Source organism: Phaseolus vulgaris, chromosome 11 (genome assembly GCF_000499845.2).
Source record: "Phaseolus vulgaris cultivar G19833 chromosome 11, P. vulgaris v2.0, whole genome shotgun sequence".
Classification (NCBI taxonomy): Eukaryota; Viridiplantae; Streptophyta; class Magnoliopsida; order Fabales; family Fabaceae; genus Phaseolus; species Phaseolus vulgaris.
In genome coordinates this window covers 226,999-249,152 of record NC_023749.2, presented here as the reverse complement: position 1 = coordinate 249,152, position 22,154 = coordinate 226,999, and the positions used below count along the sequence as shown (strand labels likewise).

Genomic DNA, 22,154 nt, shown 5'->3' with positions numbered 1-22,154 from the left:
ATTGAATGTCCTTATTTCAAGTTTTTTACTTTTCATTTTCCATTTCCAAGAATCATTGTCAATAGTGCTGAAAGAAACATCCTATTCATAATTTCTTGTTATGTGCCATCAAGGCAAGACTTGTTTTTTCCACCACTCTAATACTGTTTCATATATATGTATCAGATATTGGTAAAAGCATAGTGGAAGAAAAGCTCTGTCTAAGATATGTCTGAAGAGGTTTTTGAGTTGTCACCACAGAATTCAGCAGTCTCAGGATTCAAGGAAGAATCTCCTGAACATTCTCCATCTGAGAGATGGTTAAAAACCAGCAAAATTGCTCCATTTATACAACTGGATATTCAATCTGAGTTCATTGAACAAAGCAATCCAGACTCCATTGGATATGGCTATAGCCCCCAGACTCCTGAAGCTGATGAAAAACAACAGGCCTTACAACAATCACATGCAATAACCAACACAGAAAAGACATATACTGTCACCAGAAGAAAAGAAAAGCTATCGAGAATTCTACTTCCACTATCTGCAGCTTCATACTATAGTGGAGTTTCACCAGAAATGGAAATTGTTGAATCATGTCAAACCACTGACAAGCTAAATGCATATTTGAAAGCAAGAAAGGATGATGTCAGTGCTGGTGTACCAGGCAAATTCTTACATGCAGTAATGGCTTCAGATGGTGTTGGTAATTTCCATTTCTCAGCTTAACATATATTAAAATCTTGTGAATATGAATCAATGATTTTTCTAATCACCATTGTTTTCTGGAATAATATATTCTAAGGGTCATCATTGATTCACATTTTAGACTAACTACTGTTCACAGACGTGGGAACTGTGGCTTCAATCATCACGTATTCCTTCTTCCTACATCTAACTTCAGAGAGTGATCAATTCTGCACAGTACCAATCATTAACATTAACCGGGCAAATCTTGGTTCGCATGTTGAACTCAAGTGGTTGCTCGATTCATGTCATATTGATCAGTCATCCTTAATTTTTGCAGATGAGGTTAGTTTCACGAGACTGTTTTTGAATTCTTCATGAATAGATATGTATAGTTTTTGTTAGCATATAAGTTTTGATTTAATCTCGTATAAATATTATATGATCACAGATTCCTAAGATGTGAAATTACCTATATACTTAACATATAAAAAAATTAAAACTGATATGTATCTTTGGGATAAACAAAAGATATCATTAAAGCTACGAGCAGAACAATAAACACTCACAAAGCATAAAACAGCAAAAGAATGCAACACCAGAGACCAAATAGAAAAGAATACAAAGCTCACCAGTGTTCTAGACACCTCCCAAAACAGAACCAATAAAATGCAGTATTAATTACTTAGAAACTGAGGGGTCCAAAATATTGATGAGTGACAAAGTTATAAATAATTCCCTTTACCTAATTAAGAATTTTTCGTGTGTCCACTTCAAAAGAATGCTCAATTATTTGAACATTTCAACAGATTGATTTGTCTTACTATGATCTATTTGGAAGTCTTAAGATCGTGCTGTTGAAGGGAAGCAAGATTGCAAGTAAGCAAGAGGTAATAAATTATGCATTGGACACTGTTCAACTCTGGTTATAATCTCAGAAAACTATTGATATTTTGTTCTTTTCAATGCAGAAATTGAAGCATGCTGTGGTTGAAAATTTTCACTGCAGAAAGGTTAATTCACTGCGCCTTTTTTCTTAACCATTTTATACACCTTTTTTTTACATTTAAGAGCTGATGCATACCATCCTTAAAAGTCTTATTTCTCAGGGTGATAAAATATATCCATGGGTTAAAACTGTCATCACAGCAGAGGTGGGCCTCAAATTCCCCAGACAATTTCAGTGATCTCTCTACGTGTAGTTTTGGTTATCATAGTTTCCTCAATTTCAGTTTTAATCTTTATATTATAAAAGTTCAACATCTAGGTACTTGCAATTTTACATGTTTTAATTTTATTCTCTTTTTTAACTCTGATGCCTATAGTTTGGTGTGCTTTGTTTAGGTTTTACTCCCTCTATTATAACATTCACTAGTTCAAATGATAAAAAATATTACCATTCTGCACATATTTACAGGGAACTGTATGAATCTATCAAGTAAATGATGCTACCCAAAAATGCTCTCACCCATACTTATCATCTTTATAGCTTTGAACTTGAAGTATTAACAGAGCTGAACAAGTGTTTGCAGAAGATCTTTTTTATCACGTGAACTGATGTTGAATGATATGTACAAGAATAATTTGTTTCTTCCATGGATATATCATTATAAGGTCTCTGCTGTTATTTGACCACTTTATCATTGCTACAGGAATGCTCTTGTTGCACGGCCATAGCAGACAAATTTGTAAATTATTCGCCTGAAATTTTGGCTAGCAAATCATTCAGTAAACTTCTGGTACTTGAAACTTCTAGTTCCAAATTTTGAGCTGCCTCTTTTTTTTCTTAATTAAATGTATTTATTATGAAGTGCACTTTTAAACCTAACTCAATCTCATAAACCAGTTTATGAGGTGAGATTTGCATCCACTTATAATCGATTTTGGATTTCCAACACACTCTTCTCATGCTGAGAGTCTCTGAGAATGATAGATCGTGCATGAGACAACATATTATGGTTGATCCAATAGTGATCCGATAACGGGTGATCTGATAAGCCCACCAAACATATAGACTTTAAATGGTTCTGATACCATATTATGAAATAGACTTTAAGTCTAACTCAACCTTATAAAACCGGCTTATGAAGTGAGGTTTACACCTACTTATATTCAACATTTACATTGGACCAATTGCTAAGATACCTACTCTATTTTTGTTTTGTTAGGGGGTTGTGTCCCTCATGTCTACCTGAAAACTAAAATGAATTTTTGTCTTATCTTTGATTCTTGTGAATGTTTGCAGCTAGCTGGCATTCTTTTGGATACTGCGAATCTAAGGGACCCTGGCTGCACCTCTAAAGATAAGTACACAGCTTCATTATTGATCAATGGTGCTGGTCGTTATGGATGCAGTGGCCTTTACCAATTATGTACGCCCCCACACCATTTTCTATCAATTTAGTTTTGTAGCACATGCACATTTCCATGTTCACATGCTATTGTTACTGTTGAATCTTCTTGTCTTCAAATGTTTGCAATGATTAGATGCTGCATGCATACATATACCAGTTATATATAACTATGACATACAAATTTGTTAGAAAACCACCATTTTTGAACTGATATCTGAGAGTTGTAAGTTTGGTTTAGTTGTGTAAGTTGAAGTGTTTGTGATTTTCAGTGAAGTACAAAATGCATGATCTTTCCAACCTCCAAGTAGCAGATATCTTGTGGAAGGACTTTAAAAAGTGGAATGGACAAGGTATTGACTTTTTTTTTGCCTATCATTTTCCTTTCATAAATGAGTGAAATGAAATCAAATTACTGTTCATTCTCTCTCTGTTACTCTGTTTTCTGTCGGCAGTGTAGATCTATACACCAACATGAGATGTATTTGGCTTACTCAGAGATGAACATGATATACTTACTTATGTCGTGCTTCATTTTTATAATAAGCCACTACATTATAGTGTTGAACACTCTCAATTATTTCATCTTACAACTATTATCACAAAAAAATTAAAATAAAAATTAATTTTAGATAATAAAATAATTAATTACTATATTAATTAAATTAGAGATCATTTTATAAATTAAAAACATTATTGATATCTAAATAATTTTTATTTTTAATAAAAATTTATAAAGTAATTTTTAAATTAGTATTTAATCATTAGCTACTAAGATTCTATCTATTAATTACTTATATTCTAAATTAGTTTTTATTAGTTTTTTAGAGATTAATTTTGAATCTAAAATATTAGTAGTTAAAAACCTTAGTAGTTAATTTAGATACTAATTTAAAAATTATTTTATAATTTTTTATTAATAATAGAAACAACTTTAGATACTAATAATTTTGTAGTGTGCACAATAATATTTAATTTAATTAACATATATTTTTTGTTTTTAAATTTAGTTGTTATTTAATTATTTTATTGTAGTGTATTAAAATAAAGAAAAAATAATATTTTAGTAAAATATAGGTTATGGATAAATTATTTTGAAAATTTGTAATATGAAAGTAATATTTTTCATCATTTGAAAGTGCTTATTTATTTTTATAATGGACTATTAAATTATAAGGTGCTATATTGTTGACAACCCAGTAATTAATTGTTGAGATAATAGATAATCAATTTTAAAAATAAATAAAAAATAAATTGTTATTAAAATATAAATACAAATAATAATTTTTTTGAAAAATTGTAAACTAATAACTTAAATTAACATTTTTTATTTGTCTTACTCAAAAGTGAAACGGATATACTTACTTATTAAACGCACTTTTATAATGGGCCATTCAATTATAACACTAAAAACAAAACAAAAGGACGAAGCAAGGTAAAAGCCAAATATGTGCATATAAAAAAGTTTCAAATTTGTGAAAAATTATAACATCACAAAATTTATTTGTAATCAATTTATTCTTTATCATATAAAAATAAAATATTTTTAATATTCTTTTCCTTCATCTTCTCTGAATATATATTTAACACGAATTTGTTTTTCTAACAACCACTCAAATCATATTCTTTTTATTTCTTTATACATGCCTGGTTGTTTTCCCCTCTTTCTATAATCTGTTAAAGAAATTGTCGCAAGTTAAAAATAATCTTATATCATAATTAAATTATTTATTATATGTACCAAATATAGTTTGTTTATTTATTTATTATGAATTTTTGAATTATGCAAAAAGAAATTATTAACAAATTAAAACTTAATTGTATTAGTTTAGTTAGGTTTTGTTTGGTTTCTTGCCTCGCATTTAAAAATAAAATCATTTTAAAGAAACATGTTACATATCCCAAACCATATGTAGTTTTAAATGGTGTGATTGTGTCAAATACTAACATTTCTTGAAATGTTTAATTCAAAAAATATTTGTTAAATTTATGACAATTTTTACTGAGTTATAACACAATTTTAAAAGGGATAAATACATTAATTTTATAAAAATTCAAATTTATTGTATAAATTTTTAATCAATTTGATTCTTTACAAATACACAAAAAAAATGAATTGATGTATTTTTCTTTTTTTTTTGCGTTTGTATCCAATGAGATTGACGGAGCTCGAACCGCAGCTTCCGCCTTGAGGCGGTGCTCTGACCAATTGAACTACAATTTCAAAGAAAAAGGTGTAGTGTATAAATATTTTGACAGACGACCATGAAAAATATTTTTATCTTAAAAAACTAAAACATATTTATACATATAAATCTTTATTATCAATTTATTATATAATATATAGATTCTTATGACGTATCTTACATTTTGAAAATAATATGTATTTTTATATTGTATCATATCAATATTTGTGTCGTATCAATGTCGTGTATCAGGTTACATAGTTTTTAATCTAATTCAAATAAAAAAAACAGAGAGTGGAGATTCAAGGTCAGTGCAAATTGGCATGAGTTGTATCGGAATTTCAATCGCACAGCTTGTTTCTCGCGCAGGGAACATCGGAGAAGAAATAAGACGGTTCCAGTGTGAGTCTCACACAAAACCTTCCATTTTGTTTTACAAACGCAATGCATTTCTAACTTTTATTATTTTGTTGTGCTTCAGTGTACGAGAAACTTCGAGCACTCATAGTGGTTTCAGGCTATTTTACTGATGAAAAGAACTTCAAGGTTTGTTAATACTTTACATGCTGATCAAACTCTGAATTCACGATTTGGTGTTGTGTTGTGTGCAATGGAAACTGAAGAACCTTTGTATGAATGTGTTAGAGAGAAGTGTTGATATGCACGGAATCTACGAAGCTGTTTGAGAGTTTGCTCTTTTTCTTCGATTTCAATGCTTCCCGGCTCCCACTCAAACCTCTGCACTTTCCAGGTTCGTTTTACCTTTTTCCTTTTTTCTTTTTAAATTTAGACAGATAATTTTAGATTTTTCCTAAGAAATTGGACACGTCTTTTAAATGATATGTCTGAATCAGACACGACATCTGTAAAATACTCGTAAGACACGTAATTTTATCACGATTTTCTAACACAATTTTAAAAAAAAATATACATTAATTTTTTAAAAACTCAAACTTATTGTATGAATTTTTATTATAATTATAAAAATAAGAAACAAATTATTTTGAACCAGCTATGAAAAACATTTTTCTGTTAAAAAAAATTTAAACATACTTATACACATAAATCTTTATTATCAATTTATATAATTCATAATTATATAATATATAAATTTGTGTCCATTTATCTTACATTTTATACATTATACGTAATTTTGTGTCTGTGTCCGTGTCATATCAGTCTCGTATAATTGTCTGTGCTACATTTAAACCAATTTTTTTTTTATCTTTAAAGTTAAATAAATTTACTCATTCCATTGAATTTTTCTGCAAATCTTTCAACGTTTTGTTCTATTCGAATAGTTTGAAAAGGATGGAGGGGTTTAACTGGAATTATATAAACGACTCAGTAAAATTACTTAATAGAAAACTAAAATACACAATTAATATTGTATAGGAGTAATAACTAAAGTACAGGAACTAAATCTATAATCAATCTTTCATAATTAATATGCACACCATCATTAAAAAATTGAACAGATTTAAGTTATGATGATGCTTATGGAACAATAGTCAATGAGATCAGGAATAAAATATTTAGATTCCTAAAGTTTGGTGGAGTGGAATAAAGCAATAGTTTCATATCCAGAGCTATATTAATACGTGAAGTAAGGATTAATATTACCCAAAGAAAGGGTTAATATTACCCTAAGAAAGAATTAATATAACCTTATTTATATGTACACATACATACACTCATACACGGACACGAATATATGTATAATCTCTAAAATGTAGAACACGGAGTTACAGATGTATATATTGTATAATTATGAATTATATAAATTGATAATAAAGATTTATTTGCACAAGTATGTTCCAGATTGTTTTTTGGAGAAAAAGATATTTTTCACGACTGATTTAAAATGATTTGTTTCTTATTTTTATAATTATAATAAAAATTTATACAATAAGTTTGAGTTTTTAGAAAATTAATGTATTTTTTCTTTTTAAAATTGTGTTAGAACCGTATTAGAATTGTCAAAAATCCAACAAATACTTTTTGAATTGGACATTTCACGGATACGTATCCTGCAAGTGTCATACGAGTGTCGGTGTCCGATACAAGTATCCGACACCGACACGCCATTTAAGAGGAGTGTCTGAGCTTCATAGCCTTATTTAAATATTTTGTTTTAAAATGTGATGTTTGTCCATGAGGAGTAAGATGAAGGTATTTGATAAATTGTAGATTTGAGCTCAGCGTGCGAGTCCTTTTAAGAGTGTTTTTAGGATTGATTTTAGACCTTATTCCTTATCTTAAAACTTTATTAACAAAACTTGTTTAGAAAATCTTTAATTTAATCTTCTTTGCAGGGGACACTAAATTAGTCCTTAAACAAGTCTAAAAACACTAATTTAACAACTACTTTTTTAAGGATGTGTATAATTTGTGGTTATGTTCTTGAACATGCAATAAACATTAGAGTTGTTGTGGGTGGCAGGTCTGAAGAATGAGATGAAAGCGTACGAGATCGATAAGGTTACATCAAGAAAAATAGTAGAACATCTCATACAAGAGTTCGTTGGGATTCCAAAAGCCTAGCTACCTAATTGCTTCTTTGCAACAAAACGAGATTCTCTACGTTACATTGCTCTTTTATTTAAGCTGGAAACAGAACACAATGGGAAAATTAACTTATACTGCAGTGCAGCCACGATCTTTTCTTACTTGCAGTGATCACAGAAAAGAGAGGAAAAAAGCAGCACAGAAAGAAATGAAGAAATAAGAGGTCACGCAGACCTGAACCATAAAAAGCCTTATTGTTTCATTGAGCTTAAACTTATGCAGAGCCACACCACTGCAATTTCTAAATGTTCAAGCATGTTTCTATATATTATCCTCAATAATTTCTTTGATATAATTTTCAAAGAAATTTTCATATTCTTATACTCTCGCCAAAATACTCACAAAATATTAAATAATAATCACTTTTTCCAGCTTGATTTCGCTTCGCTTGAATCATATTTGTCAATTTTAAAAGCTGATGAATAAATCTGTCAGCTCAACTATGTTAAGTGGATAAAATGCCAAACAAGTGCGAAAGATATTTATATTCCTAAGCTGGGTAAATTCAAGATCAACTGATAATAAATATGTTACTGCATAGGTAATATTTGTATAAGTTGGATTTATTCATATTATAATGTGTTAATTGTTAACAGAATTTTCGGAAGTATTTTTATTTGATTAAGGTAAAAACTTGTTCTGTTTATTGATTGGTATTATCGAGTATGTACACATGTGGAAGGTGGATGAGTATTGATTGATTGATTGAGTAATATCTATAGGAATTGATTCGTGAAAAAAGTTGCTATTGATGCAGTGAAACGAAAAAGAGGAAGAGTGAGAAATGGTTGATGAGGGAAATGAGTGGATGGGAAAATGGGTGTGTACTTGTGTGTTCTTTACAGTGGTCCATTCATTCCACTAGCAGTGGATGGATGACTGAAAGGAAGGTGGAACAAGTCAAGAGAAGTGTGAGAGAGAATAACACCTTCTTATGCCAATCTCTAAAGCATTTTTACCCCACACCAAACCTCAATCACTGGTTCAATCCTTGACATTATGAAATAGTGTCAAACTTAAGCTAACCTTTTTCTGTTTCTCACACTCTTTTGGCATATTTCAATTCCAAGGCAACGCTATATGTTTCTGGAAACTATTCTTTTTCTGTCTGTCTCTCTCTGTCTCACACCCACACGCCACTACCAAGTGCTAGTGCTACTGCCACTGTTAGTGCCAATGCTCACTTTCTCATATCTCTAATTCTACTCCACTACCAATTTCTTCACTCTTGTACACACTTCTTTGGAAACTTCCAATTCAATACCAACACACTTGGAACTGTCAACACCCTTTTGTTCTCTGCTCTGTGTTCATGCATTTTCCAACACATTCCACTAACACAACAGTCTCTCCATCACTGCCCACAAAACAAGACTCTGTTTTCCTCTCAATTTGGAGATGAGAAGAAGACACACTCCGGAGATCCAACACAGTTTCTATACGTCCACTCAAAATAAGGTATCAGATTCTTTTTTCAAGCCAGTTTTAATCCTTGCTACTCAAATGAAAATTCTTTTTCTTCCAATCTTTTATCCATTTTCTTGTTCTGCTCTCCTGTTTTGAGTTTGGAAATGGAAAAAGAGCACTGGGTGCTCCCTTCAGGTTGAAGTAGTAAGTTGTAACAGTTACAATTTTAACTCATTCCAATTGAAAAGCTACTTTTCTATCTTTAAGCATATTACCTTGTGATTGATTAGCTATTCTTCCCCCACCCCTTAAAAAAAAACTTTTCAATTTCATTCTAATGTCCAGAGCGGGGTTGTTAGTAATAGTAACTCATGATTAGAAAAGAAGAACTACACTTGGGTATAATTATATTATGTGTGCTTTGCTTTCAGAGCAAATTAGATTAGATCCTCTATTGTGCCAAAGATGCGAATGAGTGACTTCTAAGCATTATCCGTTTCTTCAATTCTTTGATTAGAATCATAGTAATGACAGTGCAATAATTCTCTACAGATACAAACAAAATTGACCTTCCAACGTCACCTTTCTTTGCTTTCTGACATCACGATGTTGCTTTTCCTTAGCATTCTTTATTAAATGTGTAGCTTGTTTATAATTTAATGTCAGTGCATGATTTTGTTCCCTGATCAGCTGTTTCCAGGATGGTCCCTGCAATAATGGTTTATTGATCACCCAAGTTCGAATATGATCATCCACCTTGCTGGCATTCCATTGATTCTATTTCTCTTCTGAACTGACAACTTTGCCCCCGAATCTTGTCTTAATGGCCAAGAGTCCCTGTCTCTTACCCTTTTTCCAGTTCTTGGCAGTGCTCTTTCTCACCTTCTACTCTATTTTCCAGCCTAGTGTGTCTCTGACATTGGAAACCCAAGCTCTTTTTCAGTTCAAGAACCATTTGAAGGACTCCTTGAATTATTTAGCTTCCTGGAATGAATCAGATTCTCCATGTGAGTTTTATGGAATTACATGTGATCAAGTGTCTGGGAGAGTCACAGAAATCTCACTGGGCAATAAGTCCCTCTCTGGTATCATTTTCCCATCACTCTCAGTTTTGCAGAGCCTGCAAGTTTTCTCACTACCATCCAATTTAATTTCTGAAAAGCTTCCAGCAGAAATAAGCAGGTGGACCAACCTCAGAGTGTTGAATCTATCGGGAAATCAATTGGTTGGAGCAATCCCAGACTTCTCTGGGCTGAGAAACCTGCAAATTCTTGACCTTTCAGCAAACTACTTTTCTGGAAGCATCCCTAGCTGGGTGGGGAATCTAACCGGACTGGTTTCACTGGTTCTTGGGGAAAATGCATACAATGAAGGTGAGATTCCAGGGACTCTTGGAAATCTGAAGAACTTGACCTGGCTTTATCTTGCTGGCTCCCACTTGATAGGAGAGATTCCCGAATCATTGTATGACATGAAGGCATTGGAGACACTGGATATTTCAAGAAACAAAATCTCTGGAAGACTCTCCAGATCAATTTCCAAGTTAGAGAATCTTTACAAGATTGAGCTCTTCAAAAATAATTTGACAGGAGAGGTTCCAGCAGAGCTTGCAAACCTCACCAATCTGCAGGAGATTGACCTTTCTTCAAACAACATGTATGGTAGGTTGCCAGAGGAAATTGGGAATATGAAGAACTTGGTTGTTTTTCAATTATATGAAAACAGATTTTCTGGAGAACTTCCTGTAGGATTTGCAGATATGCGTCATCTCAATGGGTTCTCAATATACAGAAACAGCTTCACTGGGACAATTCCAGAAAATTTTGGCCGGTTTTCAGCACTTGAAAGTATTGACATATCTGAGAATCAATTTTCGGGCGATTTCCCAAAGTTCTTGTGTGAAAGAAATAAGTTGAAGTTTTTGCTTGCATTGCAAAACAATTTCTCAGGAACTTTTCCGGAGTCTTATGTTACATGTAAATCTCTGGAGAGATTTAGGATCAGTATGAACCAGTTATCTGGGAAAATTCCAGATAAGGTTTGGGCACTTCCATATGTAGAAATAATTGATTTGGCCTATAATGATTTCACTGGTGTTGTACCTTCAGAAATTGGGTTGTCTACTAGCTTAAGTCAGTTAGTTTTGACACAAAACAGGTTTTCAGGTAAGCTCCCATCAGAGCTTGGCAAGCTGGTGAACTTGGAGAAGCTTTACTTGAGCAACAACAATTTTTCTGGGGAAATACCACCTGAAATTGGATCCCTGAAGCAGTTATCCTCTTTGCATGTAGAAGTGAATTCCTTAACTGGTTCAATACCACCAGAACTGGGTCATTGTGCAAGACTGGTGGACTTGAATCTTGCTTGGAATTCTCTATCTGGAAATATCCCCCAGTCAATTTCACTTATGAGCTCATTGAACTCTCTTAACATATCTGGAAACAAACTTACAGGTTCTATTCCTGATAATTTAGAAGCCATAAAGCTAAGCTCGGTGGATTTTTCTGAAAACCTGCTTTCTGGAAGAATTCCATCTGGTCTTTTTATTGTTGGAGGAGAGAAAGCTTTTCTTGGAAACAAGGGGCTGTGTTTTGAGGGAAACCTAAAACCTTCCCTGAATTCTGATTTGAAGATTTGTGCCAAAAATCATGGCCAGTCAAGGGTCACTGCTGATAAATTCGTCTTTCTCTTTCTCATTGCTTCTATTTTTGTTGTTATTTTAGCTTGTTTGCTGCTTTTGAGTTGTAGAAGCCTCAAGCGTGGTGCAGAAAACAACATGCAACGTCAAAGGGAAATAAGTCAAAAATGGAAACTTGCATCTTTCCACCAAGTAGATATCGATGCTGATGAAATATGTAATCTGGATGAAGATAATTTGATAGGTAGTGGTGGCACAGGAAAGGTTTATCGAGTGGAGTTAAGGAAAAATAGAGCCATGGTGGCTGTCAAGCAACTAGGGAAAATAGATGGTGTGAAAATTTTAGCTGCAGAGATGGAAATTTTGGGGAAAATAAGGCATAGAAATATACTTAAACTCTATGCTTCTTTACTTAAAGGAGGATCCAACCTTTTAGTGTTTGAGTACATGCCAAATGGTAATCTTTTTCAAGCTCTCCATGGACAGATAAAAGATGGGAAGCCACACTTGGATTGGAAACAGAGATATAAAATTGCTCTGGGATCTGCCAAAGGAATTGCCTATTTACACCATGACTGTAATCCACCCGTTATTCATAGGGACATAAAATCCAGCAACATTTTGCTTGACGAGGATTATGAGCCAAAAATTGCTGATTTTGGCATTGCAAGGTTTGCAGAAAAATCTGATAAGCAGTTGGGTTATAGCTGTCTAGCTGGCACACTTGGTTATATTGCTCCAGGTAAATTTCAGTATACCGTTTATGTTTCAGAAGCATTTGATGTTCATGTTTGAAACTGTTCAGAGATATCTCAGTATACTTGTGAATGCTAAAATATACCAGATAATCATATTTCAGTTCTTATGCCTCTGAGTTTAGCATAGCAGTTATAGTTCTGTTTTAATTTTAACAGACAAATGACATAGTCCTCTTAATAATTGTATGTCAAAGGTTTTCCTTTCTCCCTACACAACAGATAAGTGAATCTTGAGTTTTTCTTCTGACATATGCTTCCTATTTATGTATGTTTGAAATGCAATAGCATATGGTTAATGTATACATTGCTCTGGTTCATGCAGAACTTGCTTATGCCACTGACATCACTGAAAAGAGTGATGTTTATAGCTTTGGAGTGGTGCTGTTAGAATTAGTGTCAGGCAGAGAACCCATTGAAGAGGATTATGGAGAGGCGAAGGATATTGTTTATTGGGTTTTGACTCATCTGAATGACCGTGAAAGTATTCTCAACATTCTTGATGAAAGGGTGGCATCTGAGTGTGTTGAAGATATGATAAAAATGTTGAAGATTGGCATCAAGTGCACCACTAAGCTTCCATCTGTGCGTCCCACCATGAGAGAGGTTGTTAAGATGCTAATTGATGCAGAACCTTGTGCACTGAAATCACCAAAATTCCGCCATGACAAAGACACAAAAGCCCTTCTCTGATGGCTTTCTTTTCAAATCTAATGTAATTGTAATGTGAATCCACCCAACTTCCACTCAATTATATTTCCCAACTTTGTACCAATTTCGTAACCTAGTCGACATACATTTATATGATAATTATGCCTTCCTAAAGTGATCTTACCAAACCCTTCTTTGTTCTTTTATCACTTTGCGTGTTTAGGTATCTTGTGGATTATAGCTCTTTTCACTTTTTCCTTTTCTTTTTATTGCCTTTTTCTTTCAAATTATAATTTCCAAAACCATCCTTATTTCTAAACTCTAATCTTTTTTTGATTCAAATATTTTGACCCACTTTATACCAGTGTTTCCAATTGTAGCTCGAGTTGTTGGTACAAAGTTTTGTGAAGAAAAAACTCAGTTTTAAACATGAAAACGTTTTGCTTTTTGCTTTGCTCCCGTCTCTTCTATCTACCAAAGCTGCACATAAGTGGTTCTTTTGTCACTTTAGTTGTTAAGATAAATGGAAAGAGTCCACCAGACACACATGTCAACGATAAATCTGAAGATTCAAGTTGAAAAGCAAATATATTTTGGTGTGCTAGAGATTTTAAGACTTTGCAACTAGTCTCCTTTCGCCTATTTGACTTTGAACCGTGTTTTTTTCTTTAAAATGCACACTGATTTCCACGGTGTAGTTTTCTTTTCTTTGCTGGTTGGTACAGAATAAATGGATGATACACTTCTTGGCATCATCAATTACAAATTATTACAAAATAAAATAAAAGGATCGGGTTGGTATATATAATTGAGTCGTGTGGTGTGAGGGGTGAAGTCGAAATTAATTTGAGAAAAATGAAGAAAGAAAAGTGATGCAATATACAAAAGTTGACTGTGTGAGAATGCAGGGAGGTGAAGCTGAACGTGAAGCGTACGTAATGGAAAAGGAGATGGGAGATAGGAAATAGGAAATGGTAAAGCTTAGTGTGAAGACGACTAAAAATAATGATATATTGACAATCATGTACCAGATTACAATTGAAAAGAAAAACAATTTTGTAATGGAATGGAACAATTTTGAAATTGTATTTTTCAGATCACAGTTGTAAATTAGTGCATTTCATTTTGAGTTGTTAAATTATTTTCCGAAGAGTGAGTGGTGGACCTAGAGAGTATTGGTTGGGCTAAACATGCAGCCAATGCTCTTTCCAAGTTATTTACAACTTGAGACATGGTTGGTCTATCTCGACCTTCCAGCCTCACACAATCTGCTGCCAAATAACCCACAAACGCCACAGCCTCTATCTCAAAGGGCGTGGGAGGGGGCACTCTTTTGTCCAACACTCTGTGAATCTCATCTTGAACAATGAATGGCACAACAAAATCAACCACATTTCTTGGCACCCCATCCTCGTTTTTATGGATGGCCTTGTAACCAGAGAGCAGCTCTAGCAAAACCACGCCAAAGCTATAGACATCACTCTTGGGGGTCAAATGTTGAAGTCTGTAGTATTCAGGGTCCATGTAGCCAACAGTGCCAGCTGCCAGAAGTGAAAGGTGGGCCTCCTCATCTTCAGGGTCAGGTCCCATTAGGGAGAGTCCAAAATCAGAGACTTTGGCAGTCCACTTGGCATCCAACAATATGTTGGCAGACTTTATGTCACGGTGAATGATTGGAGGAGTGGCGTATTGGTGCAAGTACTCTATGCCTCTGGCAGCATCCAGAGCCACCTTGATGCGCACTGCCCATGACATCAGAGCTGAAGTTTGGAGCTTGTGGAGATGGTCACTCAGGCTCCCATTGTCCATGTACTCGTACACCAAAATGCGTTCTTTGGTGTCTTCATAGAACCCCACCAACCGAACCAGGTTCTTGTGGTGGAGTCTTGAGAGAGATTCAAGCTCATTCATGAAAGCATTGTCTTTGTCCACTTGGGCACCCAAGACAGTGTAGGTGGAGGATGAGGCTTCAGCTCTCTTTATAGCAATCTGCTTCCCGTCCTCCAAAGTGGCATGATACACCGAACCGAAGCTGCCAATCCCAACTCTCTTGTCCTCACAGAAATTGTTGGTGACTTGAAGCAGTGTCTCCAGGGAAAACTCCTCAAAAGGGCTCCCATTTCCAATGCTGATAACGTGACTCAGGCGCTTCTGAAGAACTCGAGATCCTGCTTCAGCTTGAGGTTGTGGTTGAGAGTGAGATGACCCATCCAACCGGCCAGAATCATGGACACGGCTTCCTCTTCGTTTGGAGTTGCAGTACCTGTGAAGGAAGAAAGCCATGACTAGCAACAGGGAACTGCAGCCCACACATCCAACCACTAGGAATGCAACCATTTGGCTGCTCCAACCAGTGTGGTTTGATGGTGGTGGTGGCTGCAATGGAGATGATGATGGAGGTGATGGCTGCAATGGAGATGGTGATGGAGGTGAAGATTGAACCACCTGAGGGGAACAGGGTTGGCAAATGACTTCTGGAGACTGACATAGTTTGGCAGAGTTGGGCAAGGGCCCACAGGGACACTTGTTCCTACAAGGTCCTGGGAGCACATCATCAAACACCTTGCTGTCTGAATCAAAAACCGGAGAACCCCAACAGAGCAAGGAATAATTGGAAGACACAACTCCACAGAAAACACTTTGCTTTGCCACAATTGACTCAAAAAAAGTGTCTTTTAAGGCGTGCGGCATGATGAAATCATTGGACCCCCAACAGACAACTCTTCTGTCATGCCCGAGTGCACAGCTGCGGTTCTCTCCCAACGCCAAAGAAACGAACCTCCCTTGGGGTTTCTCACCCTCCATGTCTCCCCAACAAACCAAACCACCATCAATGGAGATCACACAGGCATGCCTAAACCCGGCTGCAAGAAAAGTGTAATTCCCACCAGGCGCAGGGACATCAACAACAACCCTGCTACTATTCACCCTCCCCGTTCCTGTGCAATTAACATCCCCTCTTGATGATAAGCCACACAAAAAATTCTCTCCCACTGCAATGCTTGACATTGACATGTTCCTCACACTCCCACTGCTTGAATTGAAGTCATGCCATTGCCAACACTCAACTTGAAGGCTACTCTCATCAGTTCCTCTATTTACAAGACCACAAACATGGGAGTGGCTACTCTCAATATCTTGAACAAGGGGTCCACTGTAGATGCGTTTATAGGGAACATTAGTAGCATTGGCAGAGAATCTCCAACACCCCATGATGGAGATGGAAGAAGACGATGGCCCCAACGCACACACAAAGCCGTTGCCGCCCACAATCTGAGAGTAGGTGACATTAGGATTCACATCAAGCGTAATAGCCTGAGTCTGAGCCTGGGGAAAGGTGGTGCAGTTGAGATTTGATTGTCCTTGTTGATTTGGATGTTGCAAGACACAAATAAATGTTTGGTTTGAATTGGAGGTTTGAGAAATGGAAACAGTGGAGAGAGTGTTTATGGATGGAAGACAAAAAAGGAAAAGGAAGAGGTGACAGAAGAAGGAGCGATCAATGAGTAAAGCTGCCATGAAGTTGGAAATGAATAGTGAAAGAACTCATTAATTTCATGGTTAAGCGAATAGTTATTAGAGAAGAGGTTTTTATGAGAAGGAGATTGGCAGAAAAGCAATACGCGGTTTCACAATGGTCACTCTCAGAGACACAGACACAGACACTGTCGTTTTTAGGACTCAGCAAGCTCTGCAAGACCAAGTCTACAAATCTATGTACTCTGACTCGGTTTTCTTTTCAAAATTATATGCTACTCGGTCATTTTACTCCCAAGAAACTTCACAATTATATTATAATAATGTAATAATATAAATTGATTATATTTAAATAGGATGATCAATATTTTTAATTTCAACCATGGATTCACTGCTACTAATTTCCTTTTATCAATGATATTTTGATAACAAGGATATAAGAACAAATTTTACAGAGCATCACCTTTATTTACTACTTGTTTATAAAATATGAATAAATGTAATGAGAATATAAGTGTTTTTATATACCATTAGTTAATCCCATAATAATTCTATAGACTTAAAAGTGATTTGAGGATAAGGTTTGTTCTCTTCTTGCAATGAATGGTTAACACTCGAAGCATAATAGTATAATCTGTGAAAAATAAAGGAGTTAAATATAGAGATTATGGATGAAACTGGTGAGAAAAAAATACTCGAAATGAATCAATTTTTTACCATTATTATTGTAATTATTATGCGATGAACCAGAAACTGTAATTTTGACGAGTCATTGATTCTTGAATGACTGTTATGTCTGACCTTTCAACCAAACCAAACTTGTGTGAGAGTTAAGAAAATTAACATGAATACACAGTGGTGACTAGTGATTACAAAGATTATTAAAAAGGTTTGAAAAGAAGATATCAAATAATTCAGCATGCAATTTTTTTTTATTATATACCTGAAAGTCAAAGATTCATCAACCATACGAACCAACAAAATCTATTGTCCAATTTAAAATTTGTTTTAACAACTTTAAAGTAGGAAGAAATGTCATTTGGAAAAGTTTTTAATTTGAAAACGTTGAACTGCTCTAACCACACCCTTCAAAGGATTTAAAATAACAAAAGGTAGAACTCCCCTTAAAACTATTTAACTTTATTTACATTTATTCCAATAAAAAAATTGTTTCTTTTTCATGAACATAATCTATCATTGTCTCAAAACTATGTCTTCCGACAAATCTGACTCCTTCGGAAGTAAAAGTTAACAAATGAAAATGGTACTATTTAAAAAAATAATGATTGAGAATAATAAATTTTTAAAAAAGGTTAATGATCATTTTTTCCCTCTAAAATCATTTCAAATTTTAATTCTATATCACTTTAAAAACCAATAATCTCTTTTACATTTTTAATATAATAAAAACTTTTATACTCCTTATCAATAACTATGAATATGGAGACTATGATATAAGGAGGCTCCTTAAAATAATTAAATACAATTCACTGATATTAGATTTGATCTTAGATACTTAATAATATTTAAATCATAACCATTAAGTATTTGGTAACGTATTATATATATTAAAAGAAGTAGAATCTAAGTCTAATTACCATTTTGATAAAATAAAATTTGTATTAATTTATTATAATTTCACCATACTTTTAATTTATAAAAGATTTTAATACACCTCTTCACACTAAAAAAATAAAATTCCAAGAGTGGATTAAAGAGAACTTAATATTACGATGAACCTAACAAACTTTACTAAAATAAATTCTAAATCTCATCAGAAAAGTTTAAGACTAACTTAATGTCACAATATAATTTAGAATAAAGACTAAAGCGAAATATTTTAAAAATATAGGGAATATAAAAACTAATTTAGAAAAATGTAGGGAATATTTTAAAAAAGTTAAACACTAATTAGAAGCAAAGAACTAAATAATCGTTAGAAATTTTTTCACCATGAATACTAAAAAATAATACTTTTCTTACACAATTACATAACTATACAGTAGTTATTTGTTTAGTTAAGAAATATATGAATCAGCAAGGAGAAGTTAAGATGTTTACGAACCTCTATTCTCTTGTGCAATACCGGCAGTTAGTATGTTACACCATTTTAGTATTAATGTTCACAGTCCAAGACACTGTTACAACATCAAAGTAAACCATAGAATCAAGAACTTTGAATACATTATTTTCCTTTTCGGTAGATCGAATGAATGATTTTCAGTTATTAACGAATGATGTACAGAAAATGGTAAAGAACACCACATACCGACCACGCAGTAGGAACAACCTACAAATGATAATTCACAATCCTCCATAAGCTAGCCATTACATAAAATCGATTTTATGGTAATCATTTCTCATAAAAAAAATGAACTTGGAAAATATTCTGCCCACTACAGTGCCACAGGTCCTGGTTCATGGTCCAAACCAATCATCACACTGCTTTCCAAATGGAAGGGATATAAAGCCGTGAGATAATCTTCATGAGAAATTGAATGAAGACTTTTATGACTCTAAATAAATAACTTAAAATCCACTATGCTGCCACAGATCCTGAAGCAGCCTTCCTTTGCTCTGCAAGGCTTGTCAACACACTGTCAATTTGAGCAAATACTTCCTCCTTCGAGACATTTCCATTAATCTGAAGACAAAAAAAGCAGCTTAGGTGGGCTTCACCCAATGAGCAGAACCTGTCCAAACTATATTTTTCCTGTGTCTTAGCTTTTGCGTTATTAGAAACTTATTGAATGCAAAATAAACTGACAGAAACCAGCCACTAATAACACTTGGAAGAAACACAACAGTTAAGCAACAAACATCTATCAACCAATGTAAAATGTTCCAAGTTTTATACAGTGGTGGAAGGATTATCCACTAAAAAAATGATAAATAGGGAAATGCTTTATAAATGATGTCCACTCCACAGATGTGGAACATGATTGCTTGTGCCATGTTTTTGTTGTTGCACAAGCATGTGCGCACATGTAAGAGAGATTATAGAGCATACCTTAACAGTTATATCTTTATACAAGGAAAGGACTGACTCAACATTTTGATGATGGGTGCTCAACCGCAACTTCACCTAAGTCAAGCAAACGACAATGATAAAAAAACATTCAATTGCACACAATTATAAGTCTGTACACGTGAGTGTAGTAGGTATAGAAGCATATTCTAAAAAAAGAATTGGAATCTTTTCAGAAAAAACAGATCAGGGATATATTAATACCTTTTCTTCAGTATCATCAAAGCGTTGGGTAAGCCTTGCAGCTATTTCTTCTGTCTCTGGAGGAAAATACTTCAAGTGATATATCTTCCCGGTAACAGGATCTAATCTCCGTCCAACTACTCTCTCCACAAGCACATCTTCATCAACCTGCAAAATCAAAAGTAAACAATGATAAAAGCTACTTTGACTTTTTTGCATATAAGACCATGGTTTTGGCTTTTATACACGGGTCTACTGCAATTACAAGGTTTCATGCCATGACCATAGTTGTTATATCATTGACGGGTGTTATGAACATGGCAAAGCCAGAGCTGAACAGGGTCAGTCCTGAACTCCAGATGCAAGGTTTCCCAGAAGGGTTCATAATATGATAGAATTTCACTGAGTATCACTATTAACATTCATTTGCCTTAGTTTTTCTAATATCACCCAACCGGTTTAAAAAAAAAATTGGGTAATGAGGGATAGAAATGTTAAAGGAAAACAACAAATTTTTTTACCTCTAGAAGAAGAAAAGTATGAGGCTCAAACCCAAATCCCTTGAGTGCAGTGGCCTGAGATAAGCTCCTGGGATAACCATCCAAAAGCCAACCATTTTCTTTAGAATCTGGTTTCAAGAGACGATCCCTGACCATCTATAGCATAAAAAAGTGGAGGATAAGAGAAAGAGGAGAGAAGAATGAAATGCATGATCGGATTAGAAGATTACATACCATGACAACAATCTCGTCAGGGACCAACTGCCCCTTCTCCATATACTGTTTGGCAAGCTTTCCATTTTGACTTCCTGTGGCAATTTCTGCCCTCAGTAAATCTCCAGCAGCAATATGCACCAAACCGTACTGCGTATATAGTATAGATGAATTGAATGAATGAAGATATTTGAAGGAAAAGTGAAGTAAAGGAGTAGAGAGAGAAAGGAAGTAAGCTTACCTTGTTGGCGATGAGTTCACATTGGGTGCCTTTGCCAGAAGCGGGAGCCCCAGAAATCATGACATTCAGCGCTTCATTGGTGACAGTCTGTGTGTGTGTGTGATGGTGAATTGTGAATCCAATTATATAGAATGAATGATGATAAAAGTAGAAATGAAGATACGAACCAGAGAATGGGAAATAGTGGCGTTTGGAGCGAAAGAGTATCGAAAGTGATGATGGCGTCGATGGCGCTGTGGAAAGTAACAAAATCCACGGCGTCTCTGATCGCCTTCAGAGGGAGTGGGGAACCGGAGTGATGCGGCTGCTGCGCCGTGGAGATTCACGATGCAACTCATTCTTCTGTTTCTCTCTGCCTTTCGATATCCCCTCCCTCCTCTGATATAAACTTCTTTTGACTTTTTCTTTTCATGTTTCCCAATTTACCCTTCCGCCACCACCGATCCACCTAACCACCACTCCTATCTAATAAAAAAAAAATATAAAAATATATATATATATATAATAATGAATAAAATATTCTTCTTAAATGACATGTCCTGTCACAAATATCAACACTCATAAAATACATATTAATGAAGTATTCAATTAAAAAAAATATTTGTTAAATTTTTAATAATTCTAACACGGTTCTAACACAATTTTTATAAAAAGAAATACATTAATTTTTTAAAAATTCAAACTTATGGTATAAATTTTGATTTTGATTATAAAAATAAGAAACAAATCTTTTTAAATCAATCATGAAAAAAATATTTTTACTTAAAAAGATAAAACATACTCGTGTACATAAATTTTTATTGTGAATATATATAATTTATAATTATAATATATATATATATCCTACATTTTAGAGATTTTACATATTTTACATATCTTTAAAGTTGTACACATTTTTTCATATAATAAATTTAGAAATAAATATAATAATAAAAGATAAATTTAAAATTAAAAACTATTAAAATAATATTATTGGAAGTTGTAATGTAAGTGTATGAAAATTGTGAATTTTCAACGTATGATTAACCAATAAAAAACCATTACCTTTTACAACACATTTATTAGTTTCAAATTCCTGTCAGTCAATCCTCTTTTTCTTCTGGTCAATAGATAAATTTAAGCATTATGTAAATAATTTTTTAACAGTGATATAAGTTATTCACATTAAAAAACATGATGTCCTAGTTTTGGGTAATCCAACACTTCCTCGCCAGTTATTGGAGTGAAACTAGATTCAGGCATGTTTGGATATATGCGAAAATCGTTATTTGTAAACACCAAAATTCTTTG

General features: G+C 34.0%; 4 protein-coding genes across 5 annotated transcripts; 2 read left to right on the top strand and 2 right to left on the bottom strand.

Moving 5' to 3' along the window:
- Positions 1-57: 57 nt before the first annotated feature.
- LOC137831385 (uncharacterized) lies at positions 58-8,135 on the top strand. Its single transcript, XM_068639047.1, has 12 exons — positions 58-685; positions 827-1,011; positions 1,476-1,556; positions 1,638-1,679; positions 1,776-1,820; positions 2,319-2,405; positions 2,912-3,038; positions 3,290-3,370; positions 5,495-5,605; positions 5,685-5,749; positions 5,849-5,954; positions 7,647-8,135. Exons 1-12 carry the CDS (start codon positions 208-210, stop codon positions 7,745-7,747), a joined length of 1,509 nt encoding a protein of 502 aa, XP_068495148.1. The 5' UTR covers positions 58-207; the 3' UTR covers positions 7,748-8,135.
- A 385-nt stretch (positions 8,136-8,520) lies between these two features.
- Positions 8,521-13,396, top strand: LOC137831364 (receptor protein-tyrosine kinase CEPR2). Of its 2 annotated transcripts, none has more exons than XM_068639023.1 (3): positions 8,521-9,229; positions 9,879-12,558; positions 12,897-13,396. In XM_068639023.1, the coding sequence occupies exons 2-3, from the start codon at positions 10,002-10,004 to the stop codon at positions 13,262-13,264; spliced, it is 2,925 nt and encodes a 974-aa protein (XP_068495124.1). In that variant the 5' UTR covers positions 8,521-9,229; positions 9,879-10,001; the 3' UTR covers positions 13,265-13,396. The 2 variants fall into 2 exon arrangements, with proteins under 2 accessions (XP_068495124.1, XP_068495116.1); XM_068639015.1 differs by having other exon boundaries at positions 9,869-12,558.
- Positions 13,397-14,209: 813 nt separating this feature from the next.
- LOC137831378 (serine/threonine-protein kinase-like protein CCR4) lies at positions 14,210-17,090 on the bottom strand. Its single transcript, XM_068639035.1, has one exon. It carries the CDS (start codon positions 16,739-16,741, stop codon positions 14,333-14,335), a length of 2,409 nt encoding a protein of 802 aa, XP_068495136.1. The 5' UTR covers positions 16,742-17,090; the 3' UTR covers positions 14,210-14,332.
- Positions 17,091-18,854: 1,764 nt separating this feature from the next.
- On the bottom strand, positions 18,855-21,303 carry LOC137831356 (adenylate kinase, chloroplastic). Its single transcript, XM_068639001.1, has 7 exons — positions 21,032-21,303; positions 20,865-20,951; positions 20,645-20,773; positions 20,432-20,566; positions 19,932-20,078; positions 19,710-19,784; positions 18,855-19,343 (listed from the first exon to the last, which is right to left on the bottom strand). Exons 1-7 carry the CDS (start codon positions 21,200-21,202, stop codon positions 19,239-19,241), a joined length of 849 nt encoding a protein of 282 aa, XP_068495102.1. The 5' UTR covers positions 21,203-21,303; the 3' UTR covers positions 18,855-19,238.
- Between the last annotated feature and the right edge of the window lie 851 nt (positions 21,304-22,154).